This window comes from Malania oleifera, chromosome 7, assembly GCF_029873635.1.
Source record: "Malania oleifera isolate guangnan ecotype guangnan chromosome 7, ASM2987363v1, whole genome shotgun sequence".
Lineage (NCBI taxonomy): Eukaryota > Viridiplantae > Streptophyta > Magnoliopsida > Santalales > Ximeniaceae > Malania > Malania oleifera.
In genome coordinates, this window is record NC_080423.1 from 20691400 (window position 1) to 20714220 (window position 22821).

Sequence of the window (22821 nt, forward strand, 5' to 3'; positions counted from 1 at the left end):
GATTTCAATTAAAACAAGGTTAACACCCTATTTTAACTTCAAAAAACCTTAAAAACATGAAATTGAGGCCTCAAAATATTCCGAAGACACAATTTGCATACTAAAAACACCAAGAGGGAGATTAATGCTCTAACTGATGACTTTAGATCCAGAATTTACCCCTAATTGCTCATTTCCCTCCAAATTATCCCAAATTTTGGTTTAATCAACCCCACAAACAAAATAAGGTATCAACATTCAAAACAATGTATCCTAACAAAGTTTGTAAGAAACAAGTTCCAATCTTCCGACTTGGATATTACTAAAAAAAGTAAAACCGAAATAGAAGAAAATCTCTTAAATTACTATAAACTAAGGTAATGTTTGGGAACATAAATTTTAGAGTTTTAAATTAAAAAAATAAATCAATAAATTCTACACTATTTGTTTCTAAATCCACATAAATTCAAACTCATATATCGAATTCTATGCTTTGAAACAAAGAGCGAGGCTTCTTTTCTCTTTTTTGCTCGATATCTTTTCAGACTTCTTCAAAGCAGTGTCAAAAGTGGACCTTTTTTTTCTTGTATTAAACAATTTACAACTCCCTCTACATAAAGCATGGATCTGCTATCCTGGAAGAATTCACAATTTGAACATGATCGTGCTTGGTAGTGCAATATTTTTAGAAAAATACATGTTTCACACCCCATGACAGATATGAGAACGCCTTCTCTGAGGTTAGTACTGAACCATTCAAGTTGGATATCATATTTCACAGCCCATGACAAACATGGGAGCATCCTCATGGAATCGAGCAGTTTGTGGCGGTACATCTGGTTGTCCTGTGGTGCTTGATGAAACTTCACATTCATGGTTGTTTCAGCAATCACTGGATATGAATGAAATGTGGCTGAGGCTGCAGTTGTGGTAGATCGTTCTCTTCCTCAAATGCAGCCAGGCGAGGATCCTAGTGCATGGGAAAAATTAAAAGCACAAACAGCTTTGAACCAAAATTTAGGTACTAAAAACAATAGAAAGAAGGCAGCCAGTAAGCTTTGCACAAACGCTATTTACCCGTAATATAAACATCAACTACATGGACCAGCAAGGCAATTTGATTCTAAATAAATAAACTAAGAAATTTTTTTTTTTTTTTCTTTTTGTGGGGGTGTAGGGCGGGGCGTAGTGGTTGGGGGGAACCTTATTCAAAACATTATGTAGTCCCCATATCCTTCTCATCAAACAAAAAGATCACTAAACTGAATACAAACTGCCAACACAAAATCCTGGTACTACTCCTATAGATACCACTAACAATTAGCAAGATGGTTGTTTTGAAGTACAGAGACCTCTAGATTTAAATCCATCATTGCCTACCGATCTCAGCAAACCGGTGTTATTGGTTAAGATTGTTACAACATGGCTCAAAAAAATGTAGAAAAGATAATTTTAATTGTTTGAAATATTCTAATGCTAAAAGTTGGTATGTATTGATTTTTGGAACGAAACCATAGCTGTTGTCTGTTGACCATAAAAAGAAAAAATGTCACTACTCCACGAAACAAAAACTGGCATCAAAGTTAGCATTAGATTTTATACAACAAATTCCAAATGGGAGTTTTTTGGCCTTCCTTGGTATGGCAGGCAAGTCAACAATATTTAGATTTTGACCAATTCAAAATTTAATCAACAAATATGTTTCAACCATTCTTGGATAGATTTAGCTGTGTTCTGTTGTCATGAGATCAGTGATCAACAAAACTTTGAAAGCCACTCCATTATCATTATAGAATGTGGAAAGGTGGAAATGAAGGATGAATTGCACAACTTTGGTATTTATCAAAGATTTGGAACTTGGGAGGCAGCTAGGGGGCTTAGACATCTAAGTTTGGTGAGTCAAGCAAAGTCTAAATGCAGAACCCAGCAGCTTCACAAGACCTACAATCCCTGAGAACAGCTGATTCACTACTGACCTGTTGGTGTCTCCGACGTAGAATGGCTGTAAATGCTCTAACCATGACGTAGATAGGCAAAAGTATCCCAATGGTTCTCAAGACCAGTAACTGCAAAATAAAGAAAGAATTATCTATTTCTTGGACATCATCAAAGATTATAGTGTAATAATCTTTTACATGAAAGTGTACTACCCAGTCTTACCATGAACAGTGTAAATGAATATTCTCCAGCTCCACTAATTATAATTGGTAGTGTGTGGCGTAACACAAGAAGGATCACGAACTGCAATAATATAAATATATATATATAATAAACAACTATATTATAATATAAAATATAAAATCAAAAGGACCTGATTTTAGAAAATAGTCGGATCAGTTAACTGGTATGATACTTTGATTAAATGCTGACAGGAGCTTAGGCTGTAGGGACCAGAATACGGCACTAGCTTGCATAAGGAAAATCGAATACTAATCTATCAGATATTCAAATCTACCTCTGACAAAGGATGAATTATTACAACGATAACAATAGGACAGAGTCCCAATTTATAATTTATTTTTACACAAATAGAGCAACTTGAGTCAATTCAACTAATAACATTGTAAGGTACACGAAAGAGAGAGAGAGGGTTTTACAATTATAGCAACTATACGACAGCAAACCAGGCTTCTTGGAGTCGGAGCCGAATACAAATCAAAGTCAGGATCCAGAAAATTTTGATCAGTAGCAACCATAGCAATAAATTGAGGATTATGCAAGTCCCTCCTGGAAATCTCCCAATTTCCCCTGAGACAAATCACATGATTGTAGATGTCATGTAACTATTTAAAGGAGAAATTAGATCCATTGCAACAAAAAATTAGAGAGAGAGAGAGAGAGAGAGAGAGAGAGAGAGAGGATGGGGGAAGACCTGAAGTTCATAGGAACACCACCACAATGAAAGAGAGGAGGTGGTGCTGTATAATCTGGTTTGAATTGCTGTAACCTCAAACATTCAATAGAAATGAAGCTGAGAACCATTCCTTCATATTTTATAGCAAAATTATGGAAAGAAAAAAGAAACGCAAAACAGAAGTTTAAGATTCAGATAAAGTAAAAATGCGGAACCTTGCAAAATGATTATATGTAACTAGTTGATAACATTAAAGATGAAAATGGCAGACCTGGTGGCAAATCTCACAGATAGTGTCACCTTTTTCATTGCACCACCTTTGAACACAGCCACGATGAGCATACTACAAAAATAAAGAAAACTAGTAATTGCACTGGAACCATCTGAAAAAAGAAGCAGAAATTAGCATGCAAAAATATATAGAAAGGGAAAAGGAGGGGAAATTTTTTTGTGACAAAGGCAAGAAAAACAAAAACAAAAAAAACACAACAAAATGACCAAAGTTGCACAAGATCAAACATAAACTGCAGATACATGGATCCTTATACAATATTAAGAGAAGTGTAAACTATAATTTATGTCCCATATCTTGGCACAATATCTGAGACGAAACTAAGGGAGGAGATATAGGTTTGATATCATAATGGTTGGGAAACAAGAAATAAAAAAAGATGTTTAATCTTTACAGTATAATGGCGTTTCCTTTTATCTATAGTCTGATACGGATTCAGAGATGATACCCAATGAGCATAACAAGTGATAACTGCTCAGTGAATAAAATTCCAGACAATAAATCCATATATCAGCATCTGCATTGTCCATCTTTTCAGCATTCACTGGTTTGTTACATTTTTAAAGCATTGGTAATACTTTAATGAAACAAAAATTTGAAAATAGTAGATGCACATACTTGATTGATTAACATATGAGTAAAAGTTTATATGCTTCAAAGAAAATGAAAATGCCCTCCCCCCCGCGCCCAGGGAAAAAAAAAACTTGTCACATCAGTAACCCAATGAAAATAAAATTCAATTTAAAAATTTTAAATTGTTGATAGAGCATGCAATATATTATGTTCTTCTGTTATGATCTACATATTAAATTTAAACAATTTGAAAATAAAAATATTGCCTTGGAATAGATACCTTTCAACAAATTATGGCATGGTCACCCATGCATTTCTAACAAAAGTTTGATTCTAATTTCCTAGTGTCTAAGGCTGCTAGTTGTATGAGTCACAGTCCCGCTGTGTCCTTCCCATCCCAATCCACTGCGCCCTTCTAAGCCCCAAAAAAGAAGGAAAAAAATTTGAAAACGGAAAATTTGCCTAGCAAACTAGGAATTCTAGATAAAAGGAAAATAACCAGTTATGCAGGCCAGCAGTTCCTTAAAAAAGAAAAAAAAAATCAGCCAATGAAATTTGAGTAGAAAGAAAACGTGGGGCAGCTAAACATTTTAATATATATGAAATCATTCAAAAGATTCCATCAACTGGGAATTTATAACAGTATGTGCTTGCTTGTAAGATAATTTACAGTCAATGAAAAAATCAAATTTCAGTATTGAAATTTGGAAATAATTTAGGAATTTTTCTCCAAATGGTTGCAAATGCTCTTATTCAACTTAAATTTAGTTAAGCAAATAAAGATCAAATCTAAAAAGAAAAAGAAAAAATAACAGTTAAAGAGATTTTTAATACCTTAATTAAAACCAGGATATAAGATTAAGGCAACTTCCAAATGGAAAAGCTAGTAAACAAACATATATTACTGACCGACCTTCAAGCTGCCACAGCAAGAACATGGAATCTCCATGTTCGAGTCTTCATCCTCATCATGGCAAATCCTACACTCAAGTAACTCCCTTGGAGATGAACCAATATCCATGTCCATTCTGTGGGTATCAGTAATCAAAGCTAAACTTGCTAATTTTGTCGCTTGCGAGAATCTGTTTCTGCTCTCTATAGCAGCTTCGAGGGTGGATTCAGTGAGTAATCGATCCACAAGTAGAACAAAATGATCCCCCATCTTTCAAATTAACACCCAAAAAATATTATCAATAATAACAAATAACGTAAAGCTCTAGCTAGGCTTCTGCACAATGTAATCTCCTTTACCAGAATCCAGAAAATAAAATCCCAAGTATGTACCCCTGCATCCAATATCAAACAGTTTTAGAGGATCAGGAAACATAAAGCTAGAGACGGGCAAAAAAATGAAAACTCAAAAGAAAATTAATCATGAGTTCTCAAATTGCTATCCATAACCAGAGAGAGAGAGAGAGAGGAGCAAGGATTTCAAAGATTGCTGCAAAGCAAAACCCGTTAGTTGAGGGAAAGGATGAAAATCAATACATCCTGAAAGAAACGCCTATGGAATTGGAAAGCGTTGTGCCAAGAAGCCAAGGAAGAAACGACAGGAACCACTCAAAAAGCAATATTCAAGCTGCATTATCACACCCGAAATCAAACCATCAAAATAAAAGAAGATGAGACGTATAAAGCTGAGGAATGACGAAAAAAACAGAAGTAAAAGTACCTTTATCAGCAATAGAAAAGGTACAAGGGAGTAGCTCTAAAACAGAGAACCAGAAAACCAAAGCGAAAGAATACTTAAGGAAAAAAGGAGACGATGAAAATGGCAGCAAGTCCCAGATCCAATATTTTTTGCTCGAAAATTTTTGTAAGTAAATGAGACCCACATTCAAAAACAGAAACCCAGAAGCCAAAAGCAAAAGAAAACAAACAAGCAAACCAAAACGGCAGCAAATTCAAATCAGAAACACAAACTCCAAAGAGAGAGAGAGAGAGAGAGAGAGAGAGAGAGAGAGAGAGAGAGAGAGAGAGAGAGAGAGAGAGAGAGCAAAAGGAAACCGAGAAAATAACAGTTCCTTCACAAATCAATATCCTTTCAATACATATAAATCAACAAGCAAAGATGAAATAAGAGAAAAGGAGATAGAAGCTTACAAGAATAGGATTGAGCTGAGGAAAGCGATAGAAGAAAGCTATCCTTTTCCTCTGTTAAGATTTCTTCCCGCAAGATTTCTTCTATCGGCACCAAGCAAGAGATTGAGTGTGATCGCTGGAGCGCCACTCTCCATCGCTTGATATATCATCTGTGTGTGTGTGTGTGTGTGTGTCTCTCTCTCTCTCTCTCTCTCTCTCTCTCAGGCGAGGGAAAGCTGAGGGATTTCTAACGGCAAGGCAGCCCACGACCGCCCCGATTCCGCTTACTCACCGGTTTTGCGGTAAACTCTCAATTTATCGCGACAGCTCACGAGAAATGTAGGTGTCGTTTGAGTTCTCGTCGGTTTTTCTTCTTCTTCTTTTAACCTATGGAAGGCAAAACATAAAAATGCTTTTACTCACCTATCCAATAGTACCAATTCAAAGCCAAACATTAAAAAAGGCACTTTATTTTACCCCTATATAAAGGCTTTTATTTTACCCTATATTTAATACCTTGAAATTTATAATTTAGATCTAAAAATTTATGTATATATTTTAAGTAAAATACAATAAAAGTAAGTTTTAGTATATATATATAGTTTGGGTTAAAGATAATCATAGTCATCAAACTTGTCACTATAATTTCTATAAATATAGTCCTCAAAGTTAGTGAATTGGTTCAATATATGTCATAAAAGAAATGCAATGGACATTAAGGAGAGGAGACGGAACATCCAAGTTAGCACCCCCATCATGTAATGAGCACCACTACATAACATCTCCTTCACAAAATGGAAGTAACCATAATTCACAAACTTCAATAAATCAATCGTTCCCAATGCAAGGTACGGAATTCTCTCTGAAATGGCTAATTTTAAGGTTGGATTGAAGAAGTTTGTCTTGGTATGATAAGTTTGAAGTTGTGGATTTGTCGAACCTCAAAATTTTTTGTTCGATTTGTGTTGGTCAATTAAAAAACTACAGGTAATGGTTGAAGAATAGTAGATTTGAAACCCACAAAGCAAATGTTGGTTAAAAAAATTAGTGCTTTTATTGATGTTGGCATGTGATGCACTATAGCCCTAGGTTGGGATATGTATAAAATAAAAGAATTCATAAAAAGTGCTTAACTATGTTTGAATATGTATAACATACATAATGCTTAGTTTGCAATTGTTATAAAAGATGTAGAAAAATAAATAAAGACAAGATAGAAATTTTATGTGATTCGGCTATATGTACTCCACGAGCGTATGAGATATAAAAACTAAGGTGTAGTCCCATAAGATGAGGGATGAATTGGGTTATTAAAATTTTCTTTTAATTCTTTTTTTAAAAAAATCTTAACCTTTTATTTATTTAGCAATCACACAACAAAAACTTAATCGAATAATCCATCCACAAACCAATATTTAACCAATCAACAATTAAACCAATCAACCACAAAATACCAAATCAAGATAACTCTTTGGCAATTTTCAACTTTTGTAGGTACTCAAGATGTTTGTTTGTAGCCCTGTATATATGAATGAATTTTGCTTGCTCTCGCGACTAAGATTTCCGCAAACAATTAAACAACATACTCCCTTTTGAGTTTCCGCAAAAGTTTAATCAAACGTACTTTCTTAAGTTAAGAGTCTTCTTAACCTTGGTTTTGATTTTCAGCAACCTGCACTTAGCATACACATCACACAATATATATATATGCTAAAAATAAAGAGAAGGGTAAGAGTGAGACCAAGATTTTTATGAGGTTTGGCTTATCCCTAGCCTACGTCCTTGCCTTAGGCCAATACCACCTAAGGATTCCACTATAGCATTCTTTTTCAGGCGGAGCAAACCTTTACAAGTCCCTCTTTAAGGATAGAGATCCCTCTTCAAGTGATATCTCACGCTTGGTTACAAAGATCCAAAAGTCCTAAAGTGTCAAAAAACAAGAAATAAGAAGAAGAAGAGATTTGTATACAAGAATCACTCTCAAATAGAGTAGGTTAGTAGAAGTATAAGCACAAAGTATACTTCAATGTAAAACTCAATATAATGAAATTGAAGCTCAATGTAAATCTATCACTGATTTGATCCTTGAAAGATTCAGACTTAAAGCTCAATTTCGGTGTGAGAAGTTTGACAAAAACTCGGTTGAAATATCAGTAAGGTGTGAGCAAGATAGCCTTAGAGAATTGAGAGCACTTGAGAGTATGTTGATTGCTAAAAATATTTCTTGGTAATAAAAAACGTTGCCTTAGGGGCTATATATAAAGTTTAAAAAGTTAATTCCTTGTTCCCTAAGTTTACTTGGAGTGTTTCTCAAGTTTGCACGAAGTTTGGAGCCCAATAAATCAATTTTTGAAACTTTTCCGTTTGTAATTTAAAAAAAAAAAAACTTTTGAATGGTAGTTGCCTGTCACACAGGGTCAGGTGCCTATCTCAGTTTAATTTTGAAAGTCAGTGTGTACTGGCAGACTCCTGTCGAAACACCATCAATCGCCGCAATTGACAAGGCAGGCGCCTGTCTGGCTATGCTAAAGCACTTGTCACATTTCTGTCTATGTATCTTGAAAAATATAAAAAGGTTAGTCGCTTGTGGGTTTTATGCCAGGTGCCTGGGCATTTAAAAAAAAAAAAATTCAAGATTTTTATTTTAAAAACTCTTTTCTCTTTGGACCTTTATAATATATAACTTTACAAAACATATTTCAGGGTCTTTAAAAAATGATTTCTAGGATTTTAACTTTCCCTAATGAGCTTCAATGCATTTATATTGATTTTTGCTTGAAGTACTTACAAACGACTTTCATAGGACTCTAAATCCTTCAATTCTTGAAGTCTTCGTGTATGTCCTTGATTTGAGTCCATCTTACATTTCAACATTCTTTGAACTTCCACGATATTTGTCAGACTTTAAGCTTTTATGGTTTTTTTATCAAATTTTAAGCTTTGTCACCCTTTGATCTAAACTTTGCTTCAACCATTTGTTTGCATATTTTCATTTACTTGATCTTGAGCTTTCTAATATGTGATTCCTGAAACATTACAACTTCAAAACATATTAAATTCTCTTGATTTTTTATCATCAAAATAAGAATCGTAAGCCTTATTAGGTCAACAATCTCCCTCCTTTTGATGATGACAAATTTGGAACAAAAGGGAGTGAACCTTAAAAAGGCTCCTCCTTACAATAAGCATGTATGTAATAATAAAATTTCAGTACTCAAACTTAGATTCAAAATCCATTAATATCAAATAGTCAAATAAAGTTGAATAGAGTTTCTAATTATTTAATCATTTAAATCATTGAACAAAGTTGTATCATGTATATCTTTTCAATCATTCAAACAATTGTATCTTGTATATTTTTTGTTTTAGTCATATGTTATATATCTTCTTCTTTTGCTCTTACAAATATTCTCCCTCTTTTGATATCAATCAAAAAGCGAAAGAAAATCAACAAGCATAGGCATAACAGAGCATACAAAAGAAAAATATCATATTCTTCCAGAGTAATACACGTATAGTCAAAAGTCTAGAGAAGCAAACCAAAAAGTACTAAATGTCAATACAACCAAAAAGCTAAGATAAGAACATTAACTAAGATCAACAACTTTTAAGATCAAAAACATCAAAAATAGCTAAGATCAATCGTCATCGGCATCTGCAGCATCATCATCTTTATCAACATCAGCAGTTTCTTTAGAATTATCGTTGGACACATCATTGTCTTCTTCCGTTCCCTCAGAAGCATCATCAGATGCAGTGTCACTGGAAGGAGCAAAGCTTATGTCCATAGGTGTTGTACCTTTGGAGGAGCTAGCCAAGTTTTTCTCCAAACAATCTATTCACTGTTCAAAAGAGGAACAATGAGTTTCTACCGCGGTGACCTTCTCCTGAAGAGAATCAAGACCAAATTGCATTCTCTCACTGAAGTTGCAGTAATGAGTATAAAAAGGGAGGAACCAAGGAGATGTGTTTGTGTCGTGTGGAATAGATGGAGCTAGCTCAGAAGACTAAGGAGGAGGCTCAGGTGTGGTCTGCCTATGACCTCTGTGAAACCACCCTTGAGTATACTTCTTATATTCCATTAACTTAAGAGTTGTGGCAGAAAATATGTCATAATGGGTCTTTTTTTACAAAATTAAAGGATGATTTTAGGATGTGACAATGAGCAAACACTAAATTTAGCATTCCTACGTAAGGAAGAACGATATGAGAAGCTTTTTCCTTCATGATCATCCACTTAATTATGAGGCTGGGTAGGTCCAACTTTTTCCCTTTAAGAATGCACCACATGACAAAACAATTGAGAAAGGAAACGTGGCCATGTGAACCTGCTCTTGGTAGGATGTTGTAGGTGATCAGTTTGTGCAAAATCAGTGCTTGAAGATTCAACTATTTATAGAGTGGGGGATTGCCAAAATAAATAGGATCATTTGTCATGACTAGAGGCAAGAACTCCTATGGAGTAAGCCCTTGTTCCATTATCCACTGTTTTTCAACGGGTTTACACTCAAAATCTCGTTGCTCTATACGGAGTATCTTTCCTAATGATAATGGAGTGAAATGAATAGACTGCCCCAAGAAATTAGTTGAGAACCCAATATCTTGCTTCACCATATTTGCATAAAAAATCTTGACTAGATTTGGATAGTGTCCAGTGGCCTAATATTTAATAAATTTTTCCCACCCAATATCTTCAAATAGCGTTATGATTTTAGGAAAATCAGAATTGAAAAATGAAACATCGAGTACTTTACGAAGGATTGGATCAGTAGATTGGAATTGATTCTGGTAAAGTGTCATGGCCTAAGGAGTGGTTAGTCACTTTTCTACTTTGTCATTGTCGATACGTCGAGAAGAGGAGCCCTTGTTTCCAGTTGACTTTGTTCGTGGCATGGTTCGTGATGATGAAAACCCTAGAGCATAGTGATGATGGGAGGTTTAGGTTTAGATGAACTCTAAGGATTTGATGAAACTTTGGAGGAGAGAAGATGGTTAAGGGAAGGAGGAAGAGTTTTTGGGGAGGAATGGAACAGAGCCAAGCAGTTGAAGGGTTTAAAAATGGAGGTCTTTTCGTGTTTTAATGGATGACCCGTCACGAGTTAGGCACTTGGTATTCGAGGAGTCAAACACCTAATGACCTTAATTTCATCAGGCAGAAACGTGGCAAGCGCCTGACCTTCAGGTGGTCAATCGTCTATCCTTCAGGCTTCCTAAATTCCTCCTTTAAACAACTTCTCGAACATGCAGTAAGCCTAACTCATGTCTTATAGATATAAACCAATCCTCTGAAAGTGGTTTTGTGAAGATGTCCGTTAATTGATCATTTGCATTAACGAATGCAAGAGTTATAACTTCCTTTTGTCTGTGATCTCTCAAGAAATGATGTCTAATATCGATATATTTTGTTCTTGAATGAGATACTAGATTTTTGGAGATATTTATAGCACTAGTATTATCACACTTAATCGGTACAGCAGAGTATTCTAAGTTGAAGTCTTTTAATTGTTGTTTCATGTAAAGTGTTTGTACACAACAATTACCTGCTGCCACACACTCAGCTTTCACGGTGGATAATACTACAAAATTTTGTTTCTTGGAGAACCAAGAGACAAGAGACCGTCCTAGAAAGTGACAAATCTCACTTGTACTTTTTCTATCAATTTTACAACCTACGTAGTCTGCATTTGACTAGCTAATCATTTCAAAACTTGTATCCTTAGGATACCATAATCCTAGGTCAAGAGTACCTATCAAGTATCTTAGTATTCTTTTAATAGCTATTCGATAAGATTCTTTGGGAGCGGATTGAAATCGTGCCCACATACATATGCTAAACATTATGTCCGGTCTACTTGCTATCAAATATAACAAGCTTCTTATCATGCCTCAATAATATTTCATATCTATTGGTTTTCCTTTTTCATCCTTATCAAGGCTTATTGAGGTACTCATGGCAGTTCCTATGGACTTACTTCCTTCCATATCAAATTTTTCTTAAGCACGTCTTTTATATATTTGAATTGATTTATAAAGGTTCCATTTTTGGCTTGCTTAATTTGTAATCCAATGAAGTAATTTAATTATCTCATCATGCTCATTTCAAACTCATTTTACATAAATTTTGCAAATTCCTTACATAAAATTTCATTTGTTACACTAAATATGATGTCATCCACATAGATTTGGATAATAAGCATGCCTTTCTTGTCAGTTTTGATAAACAATGTACTATCTGCTTTTCCTCTAGAAAATCCATTTTCTAATTAAAAAAATCACTTAATTTTTCATACCAAGCCCTAGGGGCTTGTTTCAAATCATATAAGGCCTTAGTCAATTTAAATACATAATCGGGATATTGAATGTCTTCAAAACCCGGTGGTTGTGCTACATATACCTCTTCATTTATGAAACCATTTAAGAAGGCACTTTTTACATCCATTTGATATAATTTGAATTTGTTATTTGATGCATATGCTAACAACATTCTAATGGCTTCCATTCTTGCTACAGGAGCAAAAGTCTCATCGTAGTCTATTCCTTCTTCTTGATTGTATACTTTGTGCAACAAGTCTTACCTTATTTCTTACAAATATTCCACTTTCATCCTTTTTGTTCCTAAAATCCCATTTTGTTCCTATTATTGAGTGGTCATTGGGTCTTAGAATTAGTTTCCATACTCTATTTCTTTCAAATTGATGCAATTCTTCTTGCATAGCTATTATCCATGAATCATCATTTAAAGCTTCTTAAATATTTTTAGGTTGATATTGAGATAAGAACGCATAGTGATTACATAGGTTTTTCAATTAAGATCTAGTAGTTACTCCTCTAGAAGGTTCTCCTATAATTTGATCTCTAGGATGGTTTCTTACAAACTTCCATTCTTTTCGTAATTCATATTTTTCTATAGGATCTTTCTTTAGAGTTTCTTCGTTTTTCTTTTCTTTTGCTTCTTCAATTTCTAAGTTTTCTAGTTTTTGTAAAGAATCATCTTTCTCTTCAATCTGAATAGTTTTTGTATAAGGATTAGCTTCATCAAACATTACATGGATTGATTCAATAATTGTGAGAGTTCTTTTATTGTAAATTCTAAATGCTTTGCTATTTGTTGCATATCTTAGGAAAATACCCTCATCTGACTTAGCATCAAATTTCCCTAAGTCATCTTTGTCATTAAATACAAAGCACTGACATCCAAATACATGAAAGTAAGCTATATTGGGTCTCTTTCCTTTCCATAATTCGTAGGGAATTTTATTTAAGCTTGATCTTATCGATACTCTACTTGTCACATAACATGCGGTATCAACCGCTTCAGCCCAAAAGTACTTAGGTAGTTTGTTTTCATTTAATATTGTCCTAACCATTTTTTGAAGGGTTCTATTCTTTCTTTCTATAACTCTATTTTGTTATGGAGTTTTAGGTGCTGAAAAGTTATGTCTAATTCCATGTTCATTGCATAAATTTTCAATGTCTTTATTATTGAATTCTCTTCCTTGATCACTTCTTATGTTCAAAATGTCATAACCCTTTTCATTTTGAAGTCTTTTACATAAGTTTATTAACATATTACATGTTTCATCCTTTGAGGCTAAGAAGAGTACCCAGGTAAACCTGGAGTAGTCATCAGCAATGACAAAAGCATATTACTTTCCTCCTAAACTTTGTGTCCTAGTTGGTCCAAACAAATTTAGGTGAATAAGCTCTAAGGGCCTACTAGTAGAGATATGTTTCTTCTTCTTAAAGTTGGACATAGTTTGTTTTCCTAATTGACAAGTATCACATATTTTATCTTTAACAAACTTTGTACTAGGAAGTCCTCTAACTAAGTTCCTTTTAGCTAATTTCGATAATAGGTTCATACTAGCGTGTCTTAGTCTTCTATGCCATAACCAACTAGCCTCATTCATAGTTACTAAGCATGTAATATTTTGAGACTTTATCTTTTCAAAATTTATGCAGTATACATTATCAATTCTTCGAGCAGTGAAGAGAACATCATGTTTTGCTCTATTTTCAACAACACATTTATCTTGCTCAAAAGTTACGTCAAATCCTTTGTCACTTAATTGACTTACACTTTATGTTTTAATCCTTCTACTAATAACACATCATCAATGGTGAGGGTAGGTTCTTTACCTACTTTACCAATTCCAATGATTTTGCCCTTAGCATTGTCTCTGAAAGTGACGTATCCACCCTCTTTTAGCATGAGTGTGATGAATTTGGATCTATCTCTAGTCATGTGTCTAGAACACCTTGTTGTCCAAGAGACCATTCGGTCAACCGAAATTAAAATAGGACTTAAATTATGACTTAAATGTACAATTTTTATACGGTTGGTCAACCGAACCTCCCAGGGTCAACAAGTTGACCATTCGGTCAACCATTTTTAAAATGAACTTGAACGGTCTGATCGACTGAATTGGAACGTGGCTAATTCCCAACACCCTGATCGATTGAACTTATAGTTGAAAAATGACCTAGTCGACCGAACCTCTGAATTTGGTCAAACGAACATATCCTAGTCGACCGAACCTCGGAGGATCCAAAATCACACAAATGCGGTTGACCGAACCTATAGTTCAAAAATGTCTCGGTCAACCAAACTTGGCAATTGGGTCAATCGAACTTAAAATACAATTGACTGAAACTCTCAGGTTGAACTTTTTTAACTGTAGTAAAACAAGGTTAATTTTATTTAACCTTCATTAATCTTTTCTAAAAAGACTCATATGTCCCTTAACGGTTATATTTTTATAAATATCTATATATACCAATTCATTTGGAAAGATTAAGGGGGGATTAGCAAATATCATTAGCCAAAACTCACTGAAATTCAAAACCCTTATTTTTTTCAAATATAAGCCAAAAATTCATCTCTTACTTATCCTACTTGCTAAAATCCTTTGGTAAAAGTATTATTGAGATTGTTAATATTAGCTTATACTCTTATTGTATTTGTTTGATGTTGATTTTTTTGAGATTGAGCTTAAGAGTTCCCTTGTGATTTAATTCAAAAGTCTTCAGTGGGAATACTCTCTAAAGCTTGTGAATCTTGCATTATTGTTGCAAGTATTCAAAGGCTTATTCTTGTACTTTGTGAAACACTTTTCAAACAAACTTGATTTCAAATATCTCCTATACTTAATATTAGTTCTTAAGATATTTGAGTGTACTATTGAATTCTTTGTGGTTATTGCTTGTGATTGATATGCATATTTTTAACACAAAGATATACTCACACCACTCTCACATACTACTTGATAATATTGACATTATCTTGAGAGTAGTCACATTTAGACTTCACTGAGCTTATACTTTCATATCATATGGAAGTGCAATTTGTAATTGTATTGAGCATATCTTGGTACATATCTGTTGGTGGAGAAGCATTGAAATTGTACACAAAATTTATATTAAATATCTGTTGTATTCCAGGTGTGGCTTGAGGGGGTATTGATCTAACCCATAAGGATCAGTTGTTAGGGCCTTCTCTGCCTCGCAATGAGAGTTTGTAAAGATTGAGGTCACCCTAGTAATTTGACCTGATTGTAACCAATGTCGCTCCGCCCGTTAAGTGAGCAATAGTCGAATCCTTGGGCTTGTGAGCTAGAGGCAAGGACGTAGGCAGTATTAGCTGAATCCCGCTATTATATCGTGCGTTGATCTCTTCCTTGCGCACTTTATTTTACGCACTTTGAATTCAGTTCATGTATATTTAATTATTTATTGTCTTGATTGTTCTCACCTACATGCTTTGAATACTTTGAGTATTGAAATTCATTTAGAAAGACCCTAGATTGTGATATACTACTAATATCTGGTTAAACTTAGGAAGAAGTTTAAAATTCCAATTTGTTGACTCTATGACTCCAATCCTGTTTTGATAATGACAAATTACTTGGTATTTGATCTGTGCATTGAGAATGTGAGCAAAAACATTACTTAGCATGCATGGAAGGTGATGAAGTCATCGAAGTCACAAGAATTAAAGCATATATATATATATATATATATATATAACCTGACACAATCTACGAAACTAAAAGAGTAGAAGAATGAAGATGCAAAAGTCAAGTTCAAGATCTTCATGGGAATGAGTATTTAGAATTGTTGTATGTGCATATTTTATATGATATAGTTAGAAGCTCAAAATATACCCTACACATGCATCTCATGAAAACCTTATAGGGTTAAACATGAACTTAGAAAACTTATTTTGAACCCCAAAAAATGTTTTATAAAATATTAAAGCAAGAGAGCTCAAATCATTTTGAAAACTAAACTGAAAATTCTGAAGTTGCTCTGCCCAGACGACTGAGTACCCTCAGAAGTCTGAAGATACAACCTCTGACGATTGAAGTTTTCCTTCAGAAGTCTGAAGAATTAGTTCAGTCATTTGAAGATTTAATTATTGAAACATAGAACAGGTAGAACACCTTCAGATGTCTGAACCCGAATACTCAATCATCTGAACCTGCGGGAACTTTAAATATATGAACTTTAGCAAGAAAACACGCGAGTTATTCACTTAATCAAATTGATCCAACAGTCAAGACTTATCCTAAGGTCGAGATTACTTATATAAACAATCTCTAAACCTTAGTGCCTAACTTTTTGCATATGATTGAGGAGAACATTCTTGTACATCTTTTGAGAAGCTTTGAATACTATTACTAAGAATCATAGACTGCACTACAAAGAACACACATTTACTTGGGCATTCGCATATTCAAGATCTGAGCAAATACACACGCAACTTTTGCTAAATCTAGATTTGATTTTGATGTTTGGAAAAATAGTTTATTGAGGTTTCAATTTTTTATTAATCGATCATCTTCTCTATTATTCATTTACTAAAAAATCTTTTTGGGAGCAAGAATCTTATTTTCCCATAGTTATGTATTTGGAAAATGTTTTGGGAATACCATTCTAAAGTTTGAATCCTAATTGTATTTTTATTCAAAGAGATCTATCTTATTAGTTCAAAAGGTATTAGAAAAATATTGTTTAAATCTTTGAAATATTCAAAGTCATATTTTTATTCAAAGATTTAATCGTACGAGTTATTTGATAGTAAAAACTTAGATCTGCATAATATTCAAGACTATTTTTTAGAAAATATCTTATCTGGTTTTCTTGCATAAAGGGATTTAAAATCAAACTCTAAGATCTCCAAAGTTCTTATTTTTAAGAAATCGTTTTTTGGGAGATATTGATTAAAGGGTAATTTTTTAAATCATATTATTCATATAAGGATTACATCGTTACATACATAATGAGCTTCAAGTTTTATCATATGAATATGTGTTAGGAATTTATATTGTACACATTAGCTTGTGTAGAAGCATTTGAGTGTTCAAGAATTTCATCAATATATTGTATTGACGGTTCAGGTTGTGAACCAGGAAGGAGGAAATTGTGCCTCTTGTAAATAGTGAAGTAGGAGGAAGTTGTGCCTCTTGTAAGCAGCGGATTTGTAACAGGAAGCTCCATCCCAGTTAAAGGAGCGGATTAGAGCAATCCTTGGGTGGTTTTGCCCAAAGCGAGGAGGTAGGCCGGGTTTGGCCGAACCTCGTTAAAAACTTGGTGTCTGCATTCTCTCTATATATATATACAACATAATTATGAGCATATATATTTATATTTCCACACTTATATTCATCATTTAAATACCAAGATCATGACAATATTGTCAATATCATTACATGCTCATAATTATGTTGTATTGATCAAATACCAAGTGATATATTCATGGATTCCAATATACTTCTTAGATACTAATGTTGATGTCATATTATGCACTGCTCATAGATGCCAATTTTTTATTTATTCACGTGATCCATCATAAGCATACATGGTCAAGACATTTTAAAATTCATGTTTCTAAATCATGCTTAATAATTTTAGGCTCAGATTTTCAAAATAAAGTGATCCATAAATCATTAACATTTTCATCATCTTTAAACATTTCAAGATATCAATTTCAAGATATACACATGTAGCTTATTGCATATCACATAAGCATGAAATCTATTATTCAAGAAACAAGGGGAAAGAAAGCAACCAAGCGAAGTGTTGTATCATACAACACATCAAAGTATAGAAAAAAAAATTTTAGAGCACACAAAAAGACAAACCCTAGGTCAGTTGACTGACCACTCAAGTGATTTGAGTTTTATAAACAAGTCTATGGTTGCTCTGTTAGTCAGTCGGCTGACCTTAGGGTCAGTTGGCTGACAGCTCTCTAGTCCACGAAGAATTCTTCAGCCAGTCGGCTGACTTCAGATTCAGTTGGCTGACTTGCCTCTATTCCACGAGAACCTGCTTTAGTTAGTCAGCTGACTTTAGAGTTAGTTGGCTGACTGTGGATTTTTCTTTAAGCTTGTCCTTTCAATAAGTTTCTCTACTATGTAGTAAATAAAGCTCTCTTCTAATGGTTATGAATCTATCTTCTAAGAGTGATTTAGTGAAGATATCAACCCATTAATTATTTGTATTGATGAATTCTAGAATAATGTCTTCTTTTTGAATATGATCTCTTAGGAAGTGGTCTCTTATGTCAATGTATTTGGTTCTTGAGTGGGAAATAGGATTTTTAGATATGTTTATCGCACTCGTATTATCACACTTAATTGGTATAGTTGTGTATGTCAAATTGAAATCCCTTAATTGTTGTTTCATGTAAAATGTTTGTGCACAACAACTCCCGGCTGCTACATATTCAGCCTCAGCAGTTGACAAAACCATGAAGTATTGTTTCTTAGAGAACTAACAAACTACAGATCTTCCTAAAAAGTGACATGTGCCACTTGTACTTTTTCTATCTATTTTACATCCTGCATAGTCTGCATTTGAATAACTAATCATTTCAAAACCGGTATCCTTAGGGTACCATAGTCCTAAGTCCATAGTGCCTATTAAGTATCTTAGGATTCTCTTAACAACTATCAAGTGTGATTTCTTAGGTGCTGATTGAAAACATGCACACATATACACACTAAACATTATGTCGGGTCTAGTGGCAGTTAGATATAATAGACTTCTAATCATACCTCTATAATACTTTCTGTCTACACATTTTTCCTTTTCATCTTTGTCTAGGCTGATGGAAGTACTCATATGTGTTCCTTTGGGTTTACTATTTTCCATACCAAATTTTTGTATTATTCTCTTATGTATTTGAATTGACTTATAAAAGTCTCATTCTTTGCTTGTTTGATTTGAAACTCAAGAAAATAGTTTAATTCGCCCATCATGCTCATTTCAAATTCATCTTGCATACATTTTGCAAATTTTTTACATAGATGTTCATTAGTGGTACCAAATATTATATCAACTACGTAGATTTGAATTAAAAGTATATCATCTTCTTTGGTTTTAATGAACAAGGTACTATTAATGTTTCCTCTTGAAAATTCTTCTCAATTAGAAATCCACTAAGTCTTTCATACCAAACTCTAAGGTCTATTTTAATCTATACAAAGCCTTAGTTAGTCTAAATACATGGTTAGGATTTTCAATATTTTCAAAACCAGGGGGTTGTTCAACGTATACCTCTTTATTAATATATTCAAGAATAAACTTTTGACATCCATTTGGTATAACTTAAATTCTTTGTAAGAAGCATAGGCTAATAGCATTCTTATAGCTTCCATTCTAGCTATAGGGGCAAAGGTTTCATCATAGTCTATCCCTTCTTCTTGGTTATATCCTTTTGCTACAAGTCTAACTTTGTTTCTAATGATTATACCATTTTTATCCTTTTTATTTCTAAGTACCCATTTAGTTCCTATGATTGAATGATTTTTAGGTTTGGGTAATAATTGTCATACTTTGCTTCTTTCAAATTAGTTTAATTCTTCTTGCATAACAATTATCCAAGATTCATCCTTAAGGGTCTCTTCAACGTCTTTAGGTTCATTTTGAGATAGGAATGCATAGTGATTGCACAAATTCTTTAGAGAAGATCTAGTAATTACACCTCTAGATGGTTCACTTATAATTTGTTCTTAAGGGTGATCTTTCTTATACTTCCATTCTCTTGGTAATTCCGAATTTTCTATAAGTTCATCTTTTGGATTTTCTTCATTTATTTCTTTTTCTTCCTTGATTTCTATCTCATCATCTTTTTTGAAAATATCATCATTTTCTTCATTTTTGACTTCTCTTGAAAAAGGATTTGATTCATCAAAGTCTACATGAATTGATTCAATTATGGTGAGTGTTCTTTTGTTATAGATCCTATAGGCCTATTTGTGGAGTATCCTAGGAAAATACTTTCATCTGATTTAGCATCAAATTTTCTTAAGTTATTTTTTTTATTGAGTATGAAACACTTACATCCACAGACATGAAAGTAAGTTATGTTAGGCCTTCTTTTTTTCCATAATTCATAGGTTGTCTTGTTTAGGTTTGATCTAATGGAAACCCTATTAATTACATAGCAAGCTATATTTATGATTTTGGCCCAAAAATACTTGGGTAAGCTATTTTTATTAAGCATGGTTCTTGCCATTTCTTGAAGGGTTATATTTTTCCTTTCTACAACTCCATTTTGTTGTGGGGTTTTAGGTGCTGAAAAATTGTGACTTATGCCATGTTCATTACAAAATTTTTCAACATCTTGATTCTTAAATTCTTTTCCTTGGTCACTTCTTAGATTTGAGACATTATACCCTTTCTCATTTTTAAGCTTCTTGCATAGAGTGATTAACGAATTATAAGCTTCCTCTTTCTTAGCTAAGAATAATACTCATGTATATCTAAAGTAATCATCAACAATTACGAAGACATATTATTTTCCTCCTAAGCTTAGAGTTCTAGTAGGTCCAAACAAATCTAAGTGTATGAGTTCTAGGGGTCTACTAGTTGATATATGTTTCTTATTTTTGAAATTCTTCTTGATTTATTTTCCTAGTTGACAAGCATAACACTCTTTATCTTTGATAAACTTGGTGTTAGGCAAGCCTTTAACTAATTTTTTTCAGAAAGCTTGGATATAAAATCCATGCTAGCATGTCCTAGCCTTCTATGTCAAAGCCAACTATTTTTACTTATTGCAGCTAAGCAGGTTATATCTTGAGAGATCAAGCTATCAAGGTTTATGCAATACACATTGTTCATTCTATGTACAGTGAATAGTGTCTTTTGATCCTTAGAATTCTGAATTATGCATTTTTCTTTCTTAAATATTATTTCAAATCCTTTGTCGCTAAGTTGATGCTTAATAAATTATGCTTTAAACCATCTACTAACAAGACATCATCAATAGTAAGTGAAGAGTCTTTACCTATTTTACCAATTCCGATGATCTTACCTTTTGCATTGTCACCGAAGGTTCCAAATTCTCCATCCTTTTGAGTGAGAGAAGTGAACTTAGATTTATCTCCAGTCATATGCCTTGAACATCCGCTGTTCAAGTACCATTTATCTTTAGATAAAGTGGTCCTAAAGCAAACCTACAAGAAAGGATTTATATTGTTACTTTTGGAACCCAAACTTTTTTAACTTTCTTTAAATCTTGTCTAGTTTTGGCATTTATCTTCCATTCATTTTTTACTTTAATGTACTTTTTCTTGAGTAGATAATTAAATATTATGTGTTCTTTATTTTTACACATGTAGCAAGTGGTATGCTCATAAATATTTGTCGACGACGTACTTGCATAGTGTTTAGATTGATTTACAAAATATCTCATGAACAAGTTTTTCTTTTTCTTGTTTGGTGTTCCATTGTAACCTATTCATTCTTTATTATTAGTCATCCTTTGTTGTCCTACCATTTTTTCGAAATTAGCTTTACCTTTGGTAAAGTTGTAAATGACTTTTTCCTTTTTTTGAATTTGATTTTTAAGATCAATTATTTCTTGTACTCTCTTACTATCTTCATTAACTTGAGACTTAGCTAATTTTTTAGATAAGTTATCTACTTTCTTCTCAAGCTCTTCAATCTTTAAGTCTTTTTCTTTTTCAACAAGTTTTGAGGACTCAAGTTGATTTCAAAGTGTTTCACTTTGTTGTTTCAAGCTTATGTTCCTCTTTGAGATTTTAATGAACTTATTATGGAGAGAGAATAATTCAGCTTGAAGTTCTTTATAAGAAGGCATGCTTTCACATGAGTTACTGCATGATTCATCACACGAATCTTCATAGAAAGAGTAGTAAGGGTTTACCTCTTCATTGTGTGCCATGAAACACAAGTTTGCTACTTTTTGATCACTTGACTCACTCTCCGATTGCCTTGAACTTGTGTCATCCCAAGTTGCCTTCATTGCAGGGTTCTTTTTCTTCTTTTCCTTCTTGAGTTGTGGGCAGTCCGACTTGATGTGTCCAGCCTTTTTACAGTGATAGCAAGTAGGAGGTTTATTTTTTCTTTTGTATTCTCTTTTATTACTTTTACCTTTTTTAGCTTTTGATCCGTTGTATTTTCTAGTGAATTTCTTGTTTCTTTTGAAGAATTTTCCAAATTTTTTAGTTATGAAAACTAAGTCTTCCTCTTCTAATTTACTAGATTCATTATCTTCTTCACTTGAATATTCTTTCGAGGCTTTTAGAGTTATAGACTTCTTATTTTATTTTCAGTGCTTCTTTCCTTCAAAATCATTTCATAAGTGAGAAGTGATCCTATGAGTTTTTCTAATGAAGTTGTTTTGAGGTTTCTCCCTTCCATTATGGCTATGGCTTTCGGTTCCCAAATAGGAGGAAGTGCTCTTAAAATTTTACAAATCATTTCATGGGTGGAATATGTTTTTCCTAAGGCACGTAGTAAGTTTATGATATGTGTGAACCTAGTGTACATGCTTGTTATAATTTCATCGAAATTCATCCTAAAAGTTTCGTATTCACTAGTTAACATATCAATTCTACTTTCCCTAACATCTATTGTGCCTCCATAGGTTACCTCTAATTTATTTCAAATTTCTTTAGTTATTTTACATGTCATTACTCTATTGTATTCATTTGCATCAAGTGCACAATATAAGACATTTATTGCACTTGAGTTAATTTGTAGCATTTTGTAATCTGATTCGATTAGT

The 22821-nt window shown here is 33.4% G+C and overlaps 1 protein-coding gene across 3 annotated transcripts; it reads right to left on the reverse strand.

The window, feature by feature from the left end:
• Positions 1-539: 539 nt before the first annotated feature.
• Positions 540-6102, reverse strand: LOC131160403 (uncharacterized). Of its 3 annotated transcripts, XM_058116061.1 has the most exons (10): positions 5371-5726; positions 5187-5277; positions 4950-4984; positions 4612-4860; positions 3105-3176; positions 2852-2919; positions 2577-2727; positions 2140-2220; positions 1956-2045; positions 540-949 (listed from the first exon to the last, which is right to left on the reverse strand). In XM_058116061.1, exons 4-10 carry the CDS (start codon positions 4858-4860, stop codon positions 869-871), a joined length of 792 nt encoding a protein of 263 aa, XP_057972044.1. In that variant the 5' UTR covers positions 4950-4984; positions 5187-5277; positions 5371-5726; the 3' UTR covers positions 540-868. The 3 variants fall into 3 exon arrangements, with proteins under 3 accessions (XP_057972044.1, XP_057972042.1, XP_057972043.1); XM_058116059.1 differs by lacking the exons at positions 5187-5277; positions 5371-5726 and adding an exon at positions 5802-6096; XM_058116060.1 differs by lacking the exons at positions 5187-5277; positions 5371-5726 and adding an exon at positions 5802-6102 and having other exon boundaries at positions 4612-4984.
• Between the last annotated feature and the right edge of the window lie 16719 nt (positions 6103-22821).

Bases quoted from the DNA above. Each gene is read 5' to 3' on its own strand.
- LOC131160403 (XM_058116060.1), bottom strand. From the start codon at position 4,860: ATGGGGGATCATTTTGTTCTACTTGTGGATCGATTACTCACTGAATCC. The intron at 2,046-2,139 runs GTAAGACTGGGT...TTTATTTTGCAG, and splicing joins ATTCATTTACACTGTTCATG to TTACTGGTCTTGAGAACCAT. The intron at 950-1,955 runs GTCAGTAGTGAA...CCCATGCACTAG, and splicing joins TACGTCGGAGACACCAACAG to GATCCTCGCCTGGCTGCATT.